The sequence below is a fragment of the Pipra filicauda genome, unplaced genomic scaffold (assembly GCF_003945595.2).
Source record: "Pipra filicauda isolate LSUMZ 115617 unplaced genomic scaffold, ASM394559v2 scaffold91_size2508729_pilon, whole genome shotgun sequence".
Lineage (NCBI taxonomy): Eukaryota > Metazoa > Chordata > Aves > Passeriformes > Pipridae > Pipra > Pipra filicauda.
The window spans coordinates 2,062,514-2,084,942 of record NW_024105109.1 but is presented as its reverse complement, the minus strand read 5'-3'; the positions used below and the strand labels follow the sequence as shown (position 1 = coordinate 2,084,942).

The window sequence follows — 22,429 nt, the reverse complement described above, 5'->3', positions numbered from 1 at the left end:
TCTTGGCTAACAATGTTTGCCAGGGCCTCTTCATCAACACACTCTGAGCTCTGGCATTCCTTTCTGCATTACTTGTAGACAGTAGATTTCATTTCTAGTACCTCCACGGTATTGGACAATTGTTCGACCTTCTTAAATTTTATAAAACCGCCTGGGTGTTTTCCTCTGCTTTGCAAATTACAGTTGTTTAATATAATTAGTTTTGTGTTATCTAGTAATCATTTTCTTTGATAGCTTTGTTTCAGATCCCACTCAGTGTATAGAAATGCAACACAGGCTATGTTAACTCCCTTGATGGAAAAAGCTGGTGCTTCAGTTTGCATTTTCAATTTGTGTTCCCATATTAAAAACAAAACAAAAAAACCCACACTCTCCCCTCTTATCTTAATTTGGTCTCGCCTTGAAAGTCTGAGACATATCAACTGATTCAAAATGGGAGGAGAAAAAACATGTCTCGTGACTGTCTTCATCTTCTGCTGGTACCCACAGTCTGCATAAAAGGCTTTTTCAGTTGGCCTCTGCTTTTCCAGAGCAACGTCAGCTGTGGTGCCGTTTTTAGCTGTGACATTTTCCCCACTCAGAGTATTTTCTTAGTCCATTATACTCCATGCACCATCTGCTGTACAATAGTCATACACTGCCAAGAAGCCTGGTCACAGTCAGCTTTATTCAGTGGATGAGCCCTAATTGCTTGGCCTGGCACAACGTGAGCCACCACATAGCACGGCATCCAATTCCAACTGCTCGTGCCATGGTTTCTCAGGGGTACAACACTCCAGCTCAGTCTCAGAGGCAGCTGTGACCACCGATTAGTTCCAACACAGAACAGTCATGCTCCCATTCAACTTCTCTGAAGACAGGAGGGAGCAACCATTCTGTAGGCCTACAGATGCCCTTTGTTCGCAGTTTCATGCTGAGAACGTGGAAGAACGGAAGAGGCTGTAGGACTGGGAGCTGAGCAAAGCACTGCACATCCTGGATACAAATTATCTGAGCGATTCTACTGTCTCGGCTGTTGCTAAAGAATGCTGGAGGGGTAGTGAGCAGGAAGGCTGGGGTTATGGTGTTTTCTCTAGCTTTGTATTGGATGCAGCCTCAATAAGTATGTGCGAGGATCATCTAACCCGTTGAAAAAAAGGCAGATGCCAGTTTTAGTACCCCTCTTGCAGGCTGTACAGCTGTTGGCTCCGAACACCTTGATGCCAGCGTTGTAGAATGCAAGCAGCCAGTCTCACCCTTCTCCCTAATGAATGGGCCAAAGCTCCTCAGAGCCATAGGCAGTGACACACACAAACCTGCCAACAGAAACACTACAGTCCAGAGTACCACCCTGCACCCCTGCTCCACCTCTGTTTCAGTGTCTGCTGGAAAAGATGCCAAGTCTGAACACAATCCTGACCTAAATAGGGCAACTTGCCAGTCCCACAGCTCTGTGATGCCCCAGCAGCCTGTGTTAACCAAACAGGGAAGACTTCTTGTCCTGCCTAACCACACCAGTACACTTTCAGTTGATGCTGTCTCTGGGTCTGCCGAGCTCTCAGCCTGTACAGACAAATGAATGCTGATATGACAATGACACATTTTCTTTTTGATCACTTGCTATTTAGAGAGGAAGTAGTAGGCCAGACACTACTTTTACATGGTGGAATTTGGAACAAGTTTGGTGGAATGGGAAGGAAGAATAATATAATGTACTACGAGGCCAGTACCACAATATTAATACTCACTGGTATTTTTTTGTATTATTATACAACGTTATTGTACGTCCTCTTTTCTTGAAATGTCTCAAGGCCCAAAACTGCAGGATGCTATGGTCTCTCCATAAAAGTCAGTAGAAACTTATGGCACAACTCAGCATTTTGTAGAATCAGGCCCCTGATAACAAATAAGGTGGCTCTGGGCAAGAAAGCCTACAAGAAGATTTAGTAGATAGACATACCACTTGGAGTTGGGCCAGGAAAGAACTATGCCTGAAGGGCTGCCCATGGAAAGAAAGTCCTTTGTGACACTTCTGGGTTGAACACACCCACTAGTCCCACTCACCACTGTCTTGGGAAGTAGGAAAAAGCAGCTCTCAGTCTGTTCCATTTCTGCCTATCATCCAGTTGCTGGGAAGGAAGGACTTGCATACAGCCTCTGCACTTTGCTTGGTTACAGATTTCATTCATAGAAGCCTTTCCATGAAGTCACTTATTCTGGAGTTGGCAGGTCCCACTCAAGCAAAAGGAAAGGATGAGCCAGTCCTAAATAAAGAAAAGGGAAAGGGTAAGAACAGCAAGGAGAGGAGCTATGTTCTTACAAATCAGTTTCTGCACTGGCAGCTACTTATCATTTACACTAATTCAAATATTTAATATCTGAAAGAATTACTGTTGCATAAAATGCAGCTGAGGCAATTTTACACATAGCTTATTAGCAGTAATGGATTATACTGAACACACCATAGTGTGTTACATAGATATAAAGCCAGCAAGATTAAAATGTAACTTTATTCTATTCTCCCTCTTTCCCTTGAAATGAGAAGGGCTTGCTGGAGACAAAATGGGGATTACTAAAGCAGAAAAAACTGTAAAATGGCAATGTAAACTACAGCTGACTTCACAGTAATTAATGAGAGAGACGCAGCCTCTCTGGTCATGTGCATCTTATGCATCTCTGCTTGAATGGCTGTTCAACTGGAGAGCAGCTCATCTATAAAACAACAAATGAAGCGGGAAGAAAATGGGAGCAGGTAATATAAACAGAAATTTGTCTAATATTTTTGAGGAGCTAAAGAAATATTGTATTAAGGCACCACATTTTGAAATCTGTATAAGTCACTGCAGTTTCTAAGGTAACAATTTAGTGATACTCAAATTAAACAAACAGCAAGTGGTCAATGCAACAAATTATTGCCTCATGGGTAAAGACAATCAGAATCTCAGCCACCATCAACAGAAATATTATTTCACCTTACACTCCTTCACATTGTGCCAAGAACATTCCCTCTAAATAACAATTAACTCTGAGGTACAATTATATTTTATTTAAAAACAAACGGATTTTCTTTCTTTGATATCCAAGACCTATTAAAGTAGACAAAAAGATGCCTTTGATGCATATAAGGAAAGACTCTAGTTGTCTTGTCTATAGTTAATCATTACCAGCTCTTCCCACCACCCTGTTAAAGATTTAGCTAATTCAGTGCTGGGATTAAAAAGGAATGTAGCACTGCTTAGTGGCTAGTGCCATCTTGTGAACAAAATCCCAAACACCCTTCCCTCACCCTTTTAGCCTAACTGTACCTATGCAGCAGAGTACAGAAAAAAGAAATCCAACTTTTGTACTAAAAGTAACTTCATGATAAGAGCTCCATATTTAGGAATAAAACATGAGACTAAGCCTCCAACCAGGCCAGACAAGAGCTTGATAAAGTAGAGACAGTCTATAAAGAAGATACATACTTTACAGTACAGCTGATGGGAGGAGAAGCTATTCCTTCTCACTGCATTGCAAACAATACCTAATGTTACTCTCACTCAAGAAGTGCACATCATGTCAGCTGCAGACTTTGCTAACCAACACTGACAGACCAAGCTTCCTTCCTTTTTTTGGTCAGTTTCTTTTTAAAACCTCTGTTTCATCTGCACCATCAAACAGCAGAAGACTGTTGCACTAAAACTATTGAATATAAAGGAGTTCATGCTACAAATCCATCAGGCTGCCAAACACAGGGGTCACCGACTCTCCAACCTCCCTATGGACCTCACAAGAGTTGGATTTGCAGTGTTCTGACCAGGAGCAGACATGAAAAACAGGAGAGATCAGGAGAGAGCAACACTGACGCTTCTCTAACAATTTTTATTACAGTGTCTGCTACTGGCACTATGCAATTATAACTGAAACTCTTCCACTAAATCCAATACAAAATCCAATACAATACAAAATTATTTTGTATCCCTTATCAAGGCACTTCTATATCTTTTTCTCCCTGCCCACCTCCTCTCCCCCTGACTCACTCCATCTCATGGATTTTGAGTACCTACTTCATCAATTTTTATGATCAGATTCGGTTGTATCAGTGGATCCTCTTTTCAAGGGTCATCAAGAAGAGGGGTGCGTTAGATTTCCCATTCTAAAGTGTGAGTCCCTTTGCCATCTCAGATCTGCAAACAGCTCTCAAGGAAGTCAGATGAACTTCTCCCCTTGACTTTGACAGAAGGAGCCTTTTATCATGTCCTTTTCCGATCTGGGAAAGTACTTCCAGTTTTGCTTTTGTACCCAATCCTTTCCTTTTCAAGAATCCATTGTGGTTAACTCTTCATCTCCTAGACTTTGAAGACTCGGTGGTAATAGTAGCAGGAAAATAAGAAGAATTAGAACTCACACCAAATATTGCTCCTGGTTTCTTATGTACCATTTCTTGTGGGGGGACTTCAGCTTACCAGATGTCTGCTGGAAATACAACACAGCGGAGAGGAAGCAGCCTAGGAGGTTCATGGAGTGTGTGGAAAATAACTTCGTGACATAGCTGGTGAGTGAGCCAACTAGGGAATGCATCCATTGGACCTGTTTGTGAACAGGTAGGTATGTGGTGGTTGGAGGCTGTGTTGGGCACAGTGATCACAAAATGATAGAGTTTTTGATTCTCAGATAAGTAAGGATGGAGATCAGCAGAATGACTACCTGGGATTTCCAAAGGGCAGATTTTGGTCTGTTTAGGAGACTGGTTAATAGAGTCCCTTGGAAGGCAGTCCTGAAGGGCAAAGCAGACCAGGAAGGTTAGACATGCTTGAAGGAAATCCTAAAGCTGCAGGTGCAGGCTGTCCTCACATGCCCAAAGACAAGCTGGTGGGGAAGAATACCAGACTGGCTGAACAGAGAGCTTTAGCTGGATCTGAGGAAAAAAAAGAGTTTATGAACTTTGGATAAAGGGTCAGGCCACTCAAGCAGACTACAAGGGTGTCTTGAGGTTATCCAGGTAGAAAATTAAAAGGGTCAAAGCCCAACTAGAACTTAATCTGGCTGCTACTGTAAAAGACAATAAAAATGTTTCTGTAAGTACATTAGCAGCAAACACAGGACTAAGAAGAATCTCCATCCTTTACTGGATGCAGGAGGAAACATAGTGACAAAGGATAAAGAAAAGGCTGAGGTACTCAATGTTGCCTTTGCCTCAGTCTTTAATAGTAAGAGTAGCTGCTCTCCAAGTACCCACTCAGTTGGAAGACAGGGACAGGGAGCAGAATGAAGATCTCATAATCCAAGAGGAAATCATCAGTGACCTACTACATCTGTGTAGCCAGCAGGACTAGGCAAGTGATCATTCCCCTGTACTCAGCACTGGTGAGGCTGCACCTTGAGTACTGTTTGGGCCTCCAAAAAATACATTAGGATACTGAAGCAAGTCCAGAGAAGGGCAACAAAGCTGGTGAAGGGTCTGGAGCACAAGTCCTGTGAGGAGCATCTGAGGGAGCTGGGGTTGTTCAGCCTGGAGGAGGGAAGGCTCAGGGGAGACCTTAGTGATCTCTACAACTACCAGAAAGGAGGCTGTAGTAAAGTGGGTGTCGGCCTCTTCTCTCAAGTAACAAAAGCAACAGGACTAGAGGAGCTGGCCTCAAATTGTGCCAGGGGAGGTTTAGATTGGATATGAGGAAAAATTTCTTCACCAAAAGGGTTGTTAAGCACCGGACCAGGCTGCTTAGGGAAGTGGTGGAGTCACCACTGCTAGGAGACCTGTAAATATGAAACTTAGGGACATGGTTTGGTGCTGGGTAAACAGTTGGACTAGATGATCTTAAGGGGTTTTTTTCAACCTAAACAATTCTATGATTCTTCCGTTTTTCACTCCAAGATCCTTCATTTTTCCCCATGGGGCAGAAAGTGAGAGTACAGGTTTGAAGTCACCCAGGAAACCAATGGCAGGGTTGGGAATGGTACTCTTGTCAAATGGCAGTGACGAGACATTCAGGAACCATGTTTTCCTTCATCAGAGCTAGTATCTCTCATTAATAGATGATCCACTCTGCATCAAGATAGCTTGCTAGTTAGATACTGAACCAAGATACGGTAAATCATTTCTACAGTCCCATTTTCACAGTAATTTAAATTTGAAGTAGGGAAATATTAATCTCTGTGTTTTACCACAAGTGGGATGTCCTTCCTTTGTCTTCTTACCCATCTTGCATAACTGAATAGTTACAATCTTTAGGACAGGGATTGTCTCACTCTCTGTGTCTACAGCACCCAGAAAAATGCTGTCCCACTCAAGGATTTCCAGACAAGGATTACCACAACAAGCATGTAGTGAATATTTTTAAAGGGGTTTGTTCAAAAGAATCTCTTTGAAAGATGCCATATGTTAAACTTAGCATTTGGGTTCCATTCACCCTGGTTTTCGAGGCTCTTCTGTAGTCCTATACAATCTACCATTTCAGCAATCTGTATTTCTTTCCACCTCCTGTAATATTCAACACATGCCAGACTTTGATCCAGGGACACTCAAATGGTCTTGCAGCACAGGTAGCAGTACTGTAACTGTCTGTTAATGTGATGATACAGCTTTGTTTAGTATTTAAACATGAATAATGACAATGTTGCAGCTACAGTTTTAGTTGAATGCTGTTTGAGCATGCTAAGCACATTCAAGCTCCTCTCTTTAAATTTTTGAAAGCTGATTTTTGGGTTTATTTTATTTTATTTTAAGGGATATTCATTTCTTGATTTTTATTACAGTACTACAAAATGCTGCCTGACATTGAATTTCCTGCCAAACAATAAGGTAGCCTGGCACATGAACAAACCACATTGCTGCAAGCATTGACAAAACAGTCTTGCTCCTTCATCACTCATTCACAAGAAGTCTTTTATTTTACAGAAGTAGTAATACATCCTAGAATTGGTTCTAACTGCAAATTCATTCTATCTTGCCAATCTACTATCGGTGACTGAATCAGGCAAAGAGTTCCCATAAAGAAACCTGTACAAATGAAGTATAAACTGTGCATTATGGAATCAAAGTAAAAGCTCTCTGTACCAGCACCAGTTGACAAGCTTACCCTCTCTTCAGTGGGCTTTTGAGAACACCACTGCCCTACTTTAAGAGATGTACGTGGTTAACACTGGACAGTCTGTTTGTAATATTTCCTTTTCCTTTAAGGTTCAGTTATGGGGTTTTTTTAAAGCCTTTATTTAGTGGCTTGGAAGGAACTTTTAAGTAACAGGGCAGGTTAGTATTTTGTGTAGAGGAAAGTCTGTAAGGAGAGGATTTTTCAGTATTTCTAAAATACATTTTGAATCTATCAGTTTGATTATTTCAGTTTACTTTGAGATGGGTTCTCCTATCTTGTGAGTTTTATTTTTAACAGACTTTCTCTTGGCCACTGTGTCCCAGACAAGTACAGGTCAAGCATATACAGACAGTTGTTGACCTTTAATTTATTAGTTGCCTTCAAAATCAAAACCCCAACCTGAAATTGTTACTGGAAGCTGATCCAGAACTACTAAAAGTCTTTAGTGGCCTACACGGTGAAGCAAAGAGGGTGCTACTTTATTGGGTGGAAAGTCATGAACATCTGCATATTCAACTTCCAATAAGTGGCTCACCTTCATCCAGATAAGAGGTTACAAGTGGGATGTTCCCTGAGGCCAGATCCTAAAGGACACAACAGAGCACCCTCAAATATTGAAGGTGAAGTCTGTGATCAGATACTTCAGCCAGCTGGTCATGGCTAAGTCTAAAAAGTTGCACAAGCTTGTAGAACTATCTTTCTGAAGGTAGTTTAGAAAAAATTAGTGGCAATGGTTTAGTGGCTTCTTCAAAGTATTTTCATGTTCCTATGAAATTTGTTTTGCTAATAAAACAAATAGATCAGAACATTTATGTTATTTGTACAGAAAAGTCTCATTTCCTTCCCTCCCATCTTCTTCCATCCTGCTTTTGAATACTCTGGTTTTAGCAAAACAGCAACAGGTTTGTTACATTTAAAGGAAAAAGATTTTTATCATCTATTAGATGATAAAAATTCCAATTAAATGTTAGATTTCAGATACAAGCTTAAAGCCAAAATTAGAAAAAAGAAAACAAAGTTCACAAAATTCCTTGAATTTCAGATGCACAGCAATCCCATATGTATGAAGATCATTACCCCATTGAATAGCAGCTTCTCTGCTGTTCAAAATTTAGTACAGAAATCCAAGAGAAATGGAGCATAGAAAAATACTGAGTAGAGCACAGACAGTAGGTAGGCTTGTCTTCAGTAGTGCCTTGCCTACTTTCTGATTTTTCCCTGCAACTACCCTCAGTTATTTCCACTCTAATTTCTCAGGATACTACAGGCATCAGAAACCTGAGCTGTAGTCAATATGGTGTATATAGCTTAAACAAGGGCAAGACAGCACAGCATCCCAGAGCAGGAACTCTGAAAAAGCACTGAAGTGACAGTGAAGCATAAAGCTTCTCACAAGGCAAGGGAGAAAAACAAATCTGGATTTATATTTTCAGTCACACAGCTACCTTTTTTAATATTTCACTTCATATATTCTACAAGCATGCACTTTATATATTCTACAAGCATGTAAGTTAAACCTGTGTCTTTGGCAAAGACCTTCAAAAGCGATCAAATTTTCCAAGGATGAGGTCTAAGACTTGCTGGAAAAGAGACTGAACGTTCCCAAACAGAATCATTTAAGTAGAGGTACACAAAATCAGTTTTCGTTTGGAAGAATCACGTTCTTTTTCTTGAGCCCTTGCCTTCCCTGATTTCACAGCACCAGTATTTTCTCCCTGCTGCATATGAGCCCAGGAGGTGGAAATGAAAAAGGTTCTCTAATGGAACATCTTACCTGACTAATAACTTTTATTTTTGCAAGCAATGCCTCTGTGTGCCTCCCCACGGTGTAGGCTCCCCATCTGCCTTTGTTCTAGTAAATGAACTCACATTACAAACACAGAGAGCAAACATAATCATATCCTGAACCTACTGCACCCAAGGGCCAGATGTTTTTGCAAAATGTATAACTAATAAATGTTTGCTCCCAAGCATTTGAAATGGCTCACAATCATTCCTAATAACAAGCATAACCAGTGAAAAATTCTTCATAGCTATACTATGGGAGGTAAAAATCCATAAACAAACACTTACCTATTTTCACTAATCGTATCTCGACAATATCTTTCCAATATAAAATTCTGCTTCGCACAGAGTCTTGAATGTATTACTGATATCACACACAATTTGAGGCCATCTTTCTGCCTCCCTGTAACATTAGTCTGATTTTGGAAGCTGCAGGCTTTCATTTCCAAAGTTGCACTTTTCAGATGAACAATACATTTAATTGTACATCATCGCTGGTCTGTGAAACTCAGGAAATGCTTTTTTCCCCAGTAACTTAAACATAATCTTAACTTTTTTCCTTCACATACTGATACTCAACACCAATATCTTCTCCAAATATATGTATCTTTCAAACGACTCTTCCATAAAACACTTCCTAACTGGTAATTTGTATCTCTCAATATATTCAGATGTATAAACCATACAACAGATCAAGCAAAAAAAAATTACAATATAAATGACCTTTCAGATTTCATATACCAGTATTCACCTACAAGACCAAGGCTGCATGTTTTACAGTTGACTGCTGATGTTTATAGGTGCTGGAGTTTCAGGTCCCACTTTTATAGCACTTGGTTTCATAGAAATGATGCACAGTCAACCATGGCTATAGTGTTGTACTAACTGCTTAAATATTCGGCCTTTGCAACCCAAGGAACCTTCAGGTACCTGAAAAATGCACAGAAATAGCCTTTTAGCTATCAAATGAACCACATAAAATCTGCTCTGATACCATTGCTTTAATGTTCAAATGGTTTATTCTAAGTGGTGCATATTTTTAAGGAAAGAAAGATTATCCATGCATACAGTTTAGGTACAATACCTGTGTGGATTTCTGTCCGGTCGTATCTTGTTGTCAAAGACACTGGATGATATCAAACAAATTTGACAGAACAGTAAATGTCAGATGACTCAAAATTTCACCCTTCTGTAAATTTGATGAAAATAGCCAATAGACACTCCATAGTCATGTCCTCACTGAGGCACTGCCCATTAACATCATCCCTTAATACACGCTGTCCAGTTCTAGTAGGAGATATCAGAGAATACCCACCAAAAAGTGGCATTTAGGATTCCCTAACTGCAGGAAAAGCATTAGCCCAAGTGCCTACTTTATTAAACATCAGAGTTTTTAATCACAGTGCACCAAATCACAAGAAAAAATTTTTTTAAATGGGGTTTTCTTAGTCCCACTACTTCAACAATTATTTCCATCTATTTTAAATATTGCTCAGACCAGAGTGATGGCATAAAGGAACTTACTACTTATGCTTGCCAGATACAGCAGCTAGCTCAGTTTAAAGGAAACAAAAGACAGGTCTTCTACAGAAAACTGAGTCAGTCTCAGCAGTCTCCATTGATTAAAGACAACTTAAATCAAAGAATAATCAAAACATTTATTACAATCACCGCATAGTAGCTTGTTTGTGCATGGTGAGCATGATTCAGTACATGTATGCTTTTTTCAAGTCATTTGAACACAATTTTTCCTGATTACTACATCTCTCTAAGGACAGATCTTCACAGAGTCATAGAATCATAGAATGACTTGGACTGGTAGGAACCTTAAAGATCATCTAGTTCCAACCCCCCTGCCATGGGTAGAGACACCTTCCATGAGACCAAGTTGCTCAGAGACCCATCTAACCTGGCCTTGAACACTGTCACAGATAGGGTATCCACACCTTCTTCAGGCAACCTGTTCCAGTGTTTCACCACCCTCACAGTATAGAATTTCTTCCATACATCTAAACTGAATTCTCCCTTTTTCAGTTTGAACCCGTTAGTCCTCATGCTATCACTAGTTTCTTCAAGGAAGGACACTAGGTACACATATCTTTGGCATGTGCTACTGGTGAGCTTACATGAGCTTGGAAAGGCTGAAGAGTTGGGGGGAGTATATCTACTTTACTCAGCATTACAACAGCCACATGCACCCTACCAGTTACCGTGTCTCACATGATGAGGCAAGGATTGCTTAAAGATGACTCAACTTCTCCAAACTTCATCACAGTTACAAAAAACTTGTAATGATTTAGAGTTCACAGAAGCAGAGTCATAGAGACCAAGTTAAGCTTTCTGACCAGTCATCTCAAAATAACATCTGCTTTATGAGAACTATAGCTGAAGGCCTTTCTGGCAGGGGCTCTAATGCATGCTACTTTATGTTCCATGTCTGACTGGAAATGAGACAGAATGAGGAATAATAAAAAATTAGAAATACTGCTCTCCACTTAACATATTGCTACACAAAAAGCGTCAGTAGTTCCTCAAGCAGAAAAACACAGAAACACCAAAGCGACAGCCACACACAAAAAGGTATATTATTGTTCTGTGTTCAATATTCTATATCGTTCAATATTGTTCTATTGTTCAATAGCTCAGTGTAAAAATGGTCAGTGGATGTCTGCAGCTAAGCCTATGGGGTTGACTCAAGTCTCCTGATCAATATTTTTGATACTTGCCTACATCTCATTTCCTTTCTGGGATGAACAGTTCAGTGCACCTGCCTTTGCATATGCTGACGAGCACCACACAAGGCTCGTCCTTCAGTCTCATTTATGTGCTGTGTACTCCAAAAGGACCAAAACTCCAGTCCTGAAAGGCATTTGATATTACAGGGTTTAAACCAACCCAAATATCAAGAGATCTCAGACTACACGTAATCTTTGAGAGAACTGCTGTACTAAAGATGAACATTTGCTAAGGGAAGCCACAAAATTATGATTGTTCAGATTAGAATAAAGGTATCATTGTTATACTCCTTTTTAACATAGTTTTTCATTTACTATAAATGTTACTAGTTTGATATTTATTACTAGCATGGCAGAAAGGGCTAATGGATTGTGCAGCAGAGGTCAGCAATGCATAAATCTCCAGTATAATACTCTCCATAAAAAAAGATGACATGTAATAACTCTCCTCAAAGAGTCATTAGGAGAATTGTGTGATTTAAGTATTTTTTCCTGTGAGACCAAAGATTTGTGACACAATAAATTCAGCTTTGGGGCTCATGGTATCAAACAAAAACAAACCAAAAAACTGTGGTGTCCTGATGCAAAGCAATGATCTCTTGCAAGTTTATTTGTAAGCATACCAACTCAATAAGACCTCTGGCAGCTCCAATTCGTTATAAAAATTTTGACTGGTTAACTTTTTAACATTAAGCTTTAGGCTGGAAAATTACTACTTCTTTCCTTCCATACACATACAGCCAGTGTTAAGAGTGCTGGAAAAGAAAATCATTAACATACCTTATGGCTACTTTGTCATAAACAGAGGCAAATAGTAACCTCTGGACCGCATCAGATGTGTATGACTGGGTCATCTAGCAACACCCAAATCCAGTGGAATGACAGCCTGAGTCAATCAATCACATATGTACTGCAAGAAATGAAATCCCTACTCAGAATAGGGCCACCCTCAAAGTCACAGAATGCTCAAGGCCTTGCCCAGTCTACTTCCAAGTATTTCCAAGAATGACTACAACCTCTTTGGACCCTGTCTCAGTATTTAACCTCCCTTTACACACACACACACACACACACACACACACACACACAAAGTCTTAGTATTGCATTGGAGTTTTCCCTTGTTGCAACTTGTCTACACATTATACAAGGTCAGCACAGGACATTGCACAAGTCACCGGATACTTCTGAGCTTCCTCTGCTGCAGAGTTAAATGCAGGTTAAAGATCCAAGCATGTTTTTGAAATTATATCATTCAAGAACACAGAAAAGGTCCTGCAGTGCAAAGTGCCACAGCTGCTGAAAGGAAAGGATGAAGTTCCTTCAAGCAGTTAAATCTGTGGCAGGCTATGAGCTATAGCAACAACACAGTGGTTTTTAGTGGTAGGAAGAGCAAAGACCAACACAACTTTCCTTAGAGTGATGGAAAAGAATTAAGACCTCTGCTCAGGAAAGAAGCAGCTGACAACAATGCATATGAAAGAAAGCACTCCTGACTTTCTGATTTCAGTTCCAAATGGGGAACTGACTTGCAAAACCTCAACTATTTCTGCTAATCAAACGAAGAACATCTGAAATTAATAAGGGATACAGACAGCCTGATCTACTAACACGCTTCTTCAAGCATGAAATCAGAAAAATTAGGATCTTATTTAGAATGTAAACATTTTTTTACATCTCTAAATGCTAAGCATATTAAAAAGATACCATTATTAAAATACCAAAGCATCTTCCATTATACTGCTCACTGAGTCTGTTTCATTCCTGTAAGTCCTACAAGTACTGAAAGTAGGTGAAATATTGTAACTTTAATAAGGCCCAAAAAACACAAGTGATAGGAAACATAGGATATTTATTTAAAAAATAGTTTTTAATAAAAATTAAAATAACAGTTATGAAAACTAGTGGAAGCTAATGCATAAAATTAACCATCTTTAGTGTGCTTTACCTGATTCTCCAACAGTGTTGCACAGGTTTTACTTTAGAAGTAGGAATACAGGCGCTCAACAGGTTGCCTGCATCAGTAAACCATCTTAAAAGTGAATTAGAAATAGCATTCTTATTTTGTAGCTGAGGACAGAAACCAACAGGAGGCACTGGATGCAGTCATTTCTGGTTTACTAGAAAGATGAGCACACATGAGGCTATATGCTAGCTTCAATTTCAAACAAGTAATGCTGTTGCTAATCAGCAAGAACTTATGTCTTACTGAAAGGCTTTTGAAATTTGCCTTGAAGAAAAACTCTTGGAACACGTAAGTCTTCTTTCCTATTCACAGTTTCTCGCTGCACATATTCATTGACCACTTGCTCATATCCCTCAGCCTTGAAAAGCTGAGATAAGAACTCTGGAAGAGAATTGGGAAAAAAAAAAAAGATGACATATTATGTTTAAGCTATTTTTAAAACACCAGACAGCATTTATATAAGCATATGTTCTTCTCTGTTACAGCCTGAAAATCACACAGGCCTTCAGATTTCAAGCTGTTCTATGCAGGCAGACTGCTGAATAAAAATCAATACAGATCTCCTTTAGAAACATCAACTTAAGCAAAACAGCTTGTAAAACTGGGGCTTAAGCTAGTTACTCAGTTGATTTTCCAAAAATTGCCACATCTCTTATTTTTATTGAGCCTTGTCATTCTGATTGTGACTGATGCCAGTGCATTTTTACTTTGTGCAGCTGACCTTCGCTAGCTAAACACATCACTCATTGCAAATACTTCAAAGGTAATCCAGTCTTGCATCTCTGCTTGGGGAAGAACATCACACTACATTACATGCCATTGCTCAACAGAAAAACTGACAAAGTGGCAAAGGGAATATGGTGATATCAAGCCTCCACTAAGTCCAACTGAAAGTATTTTCCATAAACAAAAGAATTTTACTCAAAGCATATCTCCCTTAAAGAAGGCAGAAGTACCTCACAAACAGGCTGAACTATGCAGCAGGGAGGGCTGCTTATGCTATTGACTTGTCATGTTAATTAAAAATCATAATTTTTCCTTTCCCGCACCTTATTTCACTCACTCAGGCAGTAATTTCACAGTAAATTTAAGCCATTTCTAAACTTGTGCTCCTTGACAGAAAACAAAGACGTGCCATTTTCCATTGCTCAGGGGGATTAGCTCGATGAAACGCTGATCTTGTGGGTACAGGAAGCACTTGAAGAGATGGTGTATTGAGGAAGATGAGACCACCCACTTTGGTGGTACTGCAGGCTTGTATCAACCTAAGCCCACCATGAAGCCACACACACTGGTTGTTGTAAACAAAGTGTGTTCATGTAAAATGGAGGACCCACATTGATGAAATATAAATAAGCAGCACTTAATTGTGGACCTATTGAAATCTCATTGTAAGGAAGCTGAACATATTTCATAACACAAAATTACAACCACGCATTCCTCCACAAATTTAATAATTATTTCAAACAGTAAGAGAAGAATGGAGGTTTTTTTCCTTGGAAGAAGTTCAGTGTTGTTATCTGATACCAGACATATTATAAAAAGCATCATTCAAATCATCCTATGCAGCAATTACTTGGTGTACCAGTGTAGTACCAAACAAATGACAAATAGCATGGGTTGCAACCTGTGCAGAATTGGTGGGAGTCATGTCCCCAGTAACAAAAGAATTCTCAAGCATTAAGCAATATTTATATGAAACTTTGTGAGATGAATGAGATCATAATGATTAAAAATGGGAGCAGAGAGGATCTGTGAGACAGTCACAGACCAGCCCAAGGAAAAACAATTACTAACGTGAGCGAGATAAAATAAATTCTCTTTTCTCTTTCCTTCCTCTTCCTCCTCCTTACCTCAATTCTTCCACCAATGGAAACATGCATATTGGAGAGGAATTTGTCATTCAGAAACAATTCTAACACACAATAAAAATGGGATTTAAAATTCCACAGCTAGGTCAGTCTCCTATTTGTTCCCTTTAGCATCCATTCTCTTTGCAAGAGCTAATTGTTTAAACAGAACTAAAAATCACTTAATAAATATCAGTTCTAGAAATGCTTCAATGAAGCTGTAGCACAGCCTGCATTATCTTAGATTTCATCATTGTCCTGTGAAGGATAGAGAGAGCTCAGATAAGATTAATGGTTTTTATATATCAGAAGCAATTAGGTAATATGTTATGGCATAAAATATGAATAACTTACTTGGCTCCAAGTTGGTCTCTTCAGTGTCTATATTTTGCTTTAGACTAAGAACAAAGCTCCACAGATATAAACTCATAGCTCTTATCACACAATGCTCTACAACTGATGGGGGGAATAACGAGTTTAGCCTGAGGAACTGGGAGTTAGAAGCTATAGCCAAACTGTAATCTCAACTCATTTTGAAAGTCTAAGCAAATTCCTTCATGTCTCTCTGCTTCACATTCTTCACTAGTAAACTGCAATAATTTCCTTCCTTCCTAAACCATTATGAGCACTGTATTAAAAACTTTATATACTGTATCACATGGAAATGTTTTTTGCACCATCTTTACTGGAAAAAAAAAAAAAAAAAAAAACAGAAGACAGAGTGACCACAGCAAGTCACTGCCAGCCCAGTGGGATTTGTGCACAAGCTTATCAGCACTGTAGTCATGGTTCTGCTTTAGAAATCAATGGCTTCTTCAATAGGCCTCCTTTTGCACACCAGGAATAGTCTTGCACAAAAAATGATGTCAAGAGAACTGCTTAGTTGCTTCATGAAGATTATCAATTGTCTGACTGAACATTGGTCTTTTTCCCTCAGCTAACAAATCCGAATGAAATTCAGCAAATTCAGAAACTGCTGCTCTTGGCACATTATAGCACATACAACAAGCTCGTAAACAAGAAAGTGCTCCATAAAGTCCTGCCAGTCTAAATACCCTCTTGTTTCCAAAAAGGATGGTAAACGAAATAAACCACAATTTAACAGTTCGTTTGCATAAAACAAAACTTCCAGGGCCATGTTGGCAGTTCCCTGATGCAAGTTTAAACAGAAGATTCACAGAAAAGAAAGCACTCTACAGTATGTCTTACCTTCAGTAAAAAAATATGATCTTGTCCCATCTTGTCTAACATAAAAGTTTTCTCCAAGTTTGCTGCCGGATTTAAACCTGAGCATTGCATGATCATACATTCCATAGTCTCGGAACAAGACACACTTGCCTGGTTTTAATACCTGTCACATAATACATACATGCTTTAAGAAAACGTTTGCAATATATTAAGAAGTAAATAAGGAACTATTTCAATAAAATGGATTGTGGATTTTTGTTGTTTTGCGGTTTTTTTTATTTGGTCTTTATCAAAGGAAACAGGCCATAAAGAGTTTAAAACTTAGAAATACATGGTCATTGGCCATGCTGATTTTAGATATTTGATGCATGCAACTTTCCTACATGACATGCTGTCATCAAATACCAGCTGTATTTGTTAGAGGAGGAAAGGAGTACTTGCCACTTGCCAATTAGTGCAGAAACCCGCAAGTGACTTAAATGATCCAGGCATCTCCACAGAGAAAATAATAATTAGCCTTTTCACAAGCACGAGCTAAGAATCAATCCTGCTTTTGGAAAACAGCTGGAAATATACCAAAAAACCCTAACATTCCCTCTTCAGACTACTGATAATAAAACAAACAATATCAGATAACATAAAACTTTTACATGTATGCATAAGTACAAAATATATTGGCTGTTTCCCTCTGCAGTCAATATATGACATCACAGAAAAATCAGAACAATCACTACTCATATTGTTCAAACCACTCCTTGGATGGGCCTATCCTAGTCTGTCAACTAACAAAGGTAGCCTACGGAGATGAGTCGCTCTAGATTAATGTTTACCTCTGAACACTCCAATTTTAAATCAGCAGAGATCAAGTGTGTTTATTAATAACAGCATCATCCTAACTCCAAGTCACTGTATGCCTGGAAGTCAATTTTGACTCACTATCATTCACACCTTATCAACACAGACATCTCTGCAATCTATAAACATTATTTGTAGCATGCAACCCAAGTCGCAGCTTTAAAATCGTCAAATCATAGAATGGCCTGGGTTGGAAAGGACCTGAAAGATCACCTAGTTCCAACCCCACTGCCATGGGCAGGGACACCTTCCACTAGACCAGGTTGTTCAGAGCCCCATCCAGCCTGGTCTTGAACATTTCCAGGGACTGGGCATCCACGACTTCTCTGGGAACCTGTCCCAGTGCCTCACCAACCCCACAGTAAAGAAATTCTTCCTAATATTTAATCTAAACCTACTCTCTTTCAGTTTGAAGCCATTCCCCCTTGTCCTCTCACTACATGCTCTTGTAAAAACTCTCTCTCCATCTTTCCTGTAGGCACCATTCAGATACTAGAAGGCTGCCTTTTATATATATTTTTGTTATATTGATAGCATGATTAGGCTTCAATCCAAACAATCTCACAATACCAGGAGAAAAAAAACATTATAAAACATATTTTAGTCCTGTATACTAAGTGAACTAACTAAAAACATCCACGGTATATAATATTAAAGATCATTATTACAAGAGGGGTTATTTGCTTAGAAAAAAAAAAAAAGTACTTTTGAGCTAAAAAGAAGGAAAGTGCTTTAAAGGCTGTAAAATCTGCTGGTGCTACCTTGTAAATGTTCTTCAAGACAAGATTCATTTTGTCAGGATGAATGGCAGAAAGGACAAATATAAGTGTGACAACATCCACTGAATCTGCTGGTATATTGTCTAGAAGATCATCTTTGGTAAGATCGCACTGGAACACTTTACATCTTTCGGTACTATATAAGGCATTTTTCTAGGAAAATAAAAACAGTAAGCTTTCATTGAAAATTAGTAGCATTTGTTACTTGAAAAACAGTAAAAAACTTGTGAAACTAATCAATACAGCAACATGAAACACGGCAAAAGAACAGTAACTTCCAATAGGCTACTAACGCGATCAGAAAATTTTTGCTGTGTACTGCAATAGAGAAACTACAACTAGTAGAATAGTCTGTTCTCATGAGTTTGAGAAGGAATGTGCATTAAGACAGTTCAGAAAGCTTAACCATTTCTGGTTTACCGCTGCTTCTACTCTTTAAAAAATACATAAATACTACTAAAAGAAATTCTATATTACAGGGTGATCGAAGTACAGCTCTTGAGCTACAAGTAGACTGCGAACAGTTGGGGTTCCTGTCACATAACCTGCAGCTGGGCTGTTCTAGCCCACAGTTCTGCTGGGTAAAAGGAACCTGGTCTTGGCCAGAAATAACATCAGCAAGAGCTGTGGAGGTAGATGTCACAAAGTCATCCAAACCCCTGGGGTACACACTCAGCCCAATGTCATCTTGGGGTGCAGCTATGGCATCCCAGGAAGCTGCTGTCCTCTCTTGTTTGCCACATGTACTTCTTCCTGTTGTTCCCATGAGACATGCTGCTTGTGGTTCTTGGTCACAAATATCCCACAAGACAATGCTTTCAATTAACAGATATATAGAAATTTACCTGTGACTACAAACTTAATAAACTAGGAGACTTTTAAAGCCCAAAGCTCCTGCCAGCCTTGCTGGAAGTCTCAGCTTTGGACTGCAGTACCATCTACCCATGAATAAGTATAAACACACCTACTCCTAACCAGGCTACAAATTTCTTTAACAATAACTTACATAGCCCTGTTTTTAAGGTTCTCCTTGGGACTCCCTCCATCAAGGGCAAGTTTCCTTTGCAAACAAATTTTGCTTGTACTGCACAGTCAGCAGAGACATAGTAGTACTCCCAAAAAACACAGTCTTCATAAATTATTCAAGTAATATACCATAATACTACAATGTGATGCTGAAAAGCGAGGTCTTGAGCAATGATTTGACTTCTTGGATAGGATCTCAACTGAAATGGATCAGTCTCCATTTTTTGGCAAAATATATTCTACCCTTCTTAAAAAAAGGAAGGCAAGAGACGCCTGTTACATTCATTTGCAATTTCAGAAGCTTCTAAAAACATACTAAAAGAAGTTCCAGATATCACACCAACCTTCACATACTCAACAGCTCTAGGAGAGAAATCACAGGCATATGCAAAAATATTCAGATCTTCTTCTAAGAGTGGAAACAAGCAGTTCCCAACCCCACAGCCCGCTTCCAGAACGGTCAGTTTCTGATCTGCAAACTGGAGAAGAATCAATACAAGATAAAGGACATCATTTTTGTTTTCCCCATTACATGAGCACTACACTCTTCAATGACCACTTTAAAAGTTATAATCAATTTTAATTACCACTGATTCAAAAACCCCCCAAAGTAGACAGCCACAGAATAATCTGACACTAAAGCCCAGACAACTTGGTTTCTGCAAAATCAGAAATCTTCCTAGAATATATTAATATTTCTTTAGTCATCTACCCCTTAAGTAATCAACAGACTGTTGTACCATTTCTGTCTTGTCTTTCATTGAGCTATGAGGAACAACAGATTCAGCTGACTATTCCCCTTAACTCCATTCTACAATTACCCTGCAATTCTGGATGCTTTTCTTTAAAGGAGTGTACTGAAAGTGCACCAACTTGCATCGGAAAACATCCCATCACAGAGAGACAAGCTGTCTATTTGGGACACAATACAAATATTTCAGACTTCGTTCTTAGCATCCCATATGCTATGAAGAGTATCCCCATCCAGCATGGATCAATTATAAATTGAAAGTGAACTGATGCTTGTGATTTTCAGGAGTTGTCTTTGATACTAAGAGAAACTACACAGAGCATTGAAAACTCGGCAGCTCTTACCCAAACAGCTTTGCTATAAGTATTATTAACTCACTTGGAAACAACTGATTGGAAACATTTAATTCCATCTTTTGCAGCAGAAGTGTATAAATCTCACCTCACGACATGCTTTTAACTCTTGAAACTCTCTAGTTGTCCAATGTCTATCTTTGAAGAAGTTGGTACTGTTTCTTTTGTAAAACAGATCCCAGTTCTTCTGTGCCTCTTTCTCCAGTTTTAGTTGTTTGAACTCAGACACCAAAACCTGATCTTTTGCCAGTCTCTCAGCTTCCTCTGGGCTAAGGACTCTTGCACTATGGCCTTTCTTTTGGAAAGCACCATCTTCAGTAGATGTTGTTACTACATTTAAGCAATTGTCTGATGCCTTTTCTTGGAACATCCTAGATTCTTTCACACAAATATGAATGCCAAAGATCCAAGGGTGATTTTTTTTCTTTAGTGTATGGTTCCATCACTTAAGTAAGATAAGTGAGTATCTAGAAGAAAAAATGATAAATAATTACAGAATGTACTTACAACAATTTTACAGTGATCTGTCCTACCTGATGGACTGACATACCACCAGATTTCTCCTAATTTCAGAAAACCTTTATCCAAACTAACAAGCATATACATCATCACACTGATTAAAGATACTTCAGAGTCTGCTGGTCTTCCCCCTGCATCCCAGAAAGCTACTCAAGAAGAGAAAGATGGTACAGCTCTAAGCTTAGAAGGAAAGCAAGGGCTTTGTTTCTTGTTAGCCTCAGTTGGAAGACCTCAAAAAAATAATAACTGAAAAACAGATGACATTCAAAAGTCACATTAAAATTGATGAAACAGAGTATATTCATGTTAGCATTTCTCCTTCCTGCTTCCACCTCTGTGAGAAAAAATGGTGAAAACACCAGCATTTATAACACCACATATCTGAACAAGAGAACAAAACCAGTACTGTGGCCAAAACACCCAGAGCTGGCCCATGTCAGCATCCTTTTTACTGCCTCCTCCTGAGAATTCATGCTGGTTTTAACAATCACAGGTGGGTTTATTTTCAGAAGTTAACAAAAACAGAGCAACAAAAAGAGCATTACGTAGGCTGGGAAGGGATCCAAATATTTTCTCTCTAATGTTAAACTAGTTGTCACCTCTTCCTTGCCACAAACATGCAGATCCTGGGTGCTGGCACATGTGAATTAAATCCTGCAAGGCCCGGTAACTCCCAGGGAAGCCCAGGTAGCAAAAATGTGCCAGTTGTGCCTCAGTGCCCAGAACCAGGCACTGGTGTCATTTTACCAAAGTGGAAATGAGAAAAAACGAACTATAACCACCTTACAGCAAAAAAAAAAAATAGTACTTCGCTTATGTATTTTGTTTGCGACAAAAATACGTGATATGATAGAAATCACGTATCGTGATGTGTACATGTTATATATGATGTTGTCACAATATATACACGTTATGATACAAACATAAAATATGGAAGTGTGCAAATGAAATAAAAAACGGTCAGAATTTTGTCCAGCGTCTCAGGAGACAGAGGCTCCCTTTTTCCTCCAAAGACAACAGGTTATAGAGAAGAAGTCCCTTTGAAAGAAAGTCTCTTCAAGAAGAGCATATTCTTAAAACAAACAAACAAGCTTAATCAGCAAGATTTCTACTATATTTCTACTACGTGCCTATGTTCATGCTCCGAGGAGATTAAGCTGCATATTTCTTCATAAAACGAGCTGGGAGGCAAAAAAAATCCTAGTCAGCCTTTCCATTGCGCTCAAAAAACGCCGTGGGAGGGCAGCGCGATGACCAACTCAGCTGCAACAGCCTACGCCTGGGCTAAAGAGCCTTTTAGAGGTGTTTAATCCACCCCTAAGACCGCAAACTTGTAACAACCTCCGTGTAATCCCCCGGCCCCGCCACATGGACAGCTCCCCGCCAGCAGCTGCCGGCGGGGCCGGGGGATTGATACCCCGGCAGGGGAGGAAAGGAAAGCCCCTCCCGGGGGCGGGGAACACCGTGCTCCCACCTCCGCGGGACCCTCCGCGGGCAGAGCAGCCCCAGCCCGGCCCCGCGCCCCCGCCTCGCCTCACCCGCCGCCGGCCCCGGAGAGCTTTCCCGGAAGGGAAAC

At 39.6% G+C, this 22,429-nt stretch overlaps 1 protein-coding gene across 4 annotated transcripts; it reads right to left on the bottom strand.

The window, feature by feature from the left end:
* Positions 1-2,169: 2,169 nt before the first annotated feature.
* METTL6 (methyltransferase like 6) lies at positions 2,170-22,419 on the bottom strand. 4 transcript variants are annotated; one of them, XR_005567203.1, is made up of 8 exons: positions 22,392-22,419; positions 20,423-20,801; positions 19,575-19,709; positions 18,187-18,357; positions 16,592-16,733; positions 13,515-13,913; positions 9,586-9,764; positions 2,186-2,243 (listed from the first exon to the last, which is right to left on the bottom strand). XR_005567203.1 is itself a non-coding variant. In XM_027733387.2 (6 exons), the coding sequence occupies exons 2-6, from the start codon at positions 20,702-20,704 to the stop codon at positions 13,765-13,767; spliced, it is 879 nt and encodes a 292-aa protein (XP_027589188.1). In that variant the 5' UTR covers positions 20,705-20,801; positions 22,392-22,419; the 3' UTR covers positions 13,399-13,764. The 4 variants fall into 4 exon arrangements, 1 of the variants encoding a protein (XP_027589188.1); XR_005567204.1 differs by lacking the exon at positions 9,586-9,764 and having other exon boundaries at positions 2,170-2,243; XR_005567202.1 differs by lacking the exon at positions 2,186-2,243 and having other exon boundaries at positions 6,828-9,764.
* Between the last annotated feature and the right edge of the window lie 10 nt (positions 22,420-22,429).

Bases quoted from the DNA above. Each gene is read 5' to 3' on its own strand.
- METTL6 (XM_027733387.2), bottom strand. From the start codon at position 20,704: ATGTTCCAAGAAAAGGCATCAGACAATTGCTTAAATGTAGTAACAACA. The intron at 16,734-18,186 runs GTAGCACCAGCA...ATTATGTGACAG, and splicing joins TCTTGAAGAACATTTACAAG to GTATTAAAACCAGGCAAGTG. The intron at 13,914-16,591 runs GTAAGACATACT...ATTCTCTTCCAG, and splicing joins ATCATATTTTTTTACTGAAG to AGTTCTTATCTCAGCTTTTC.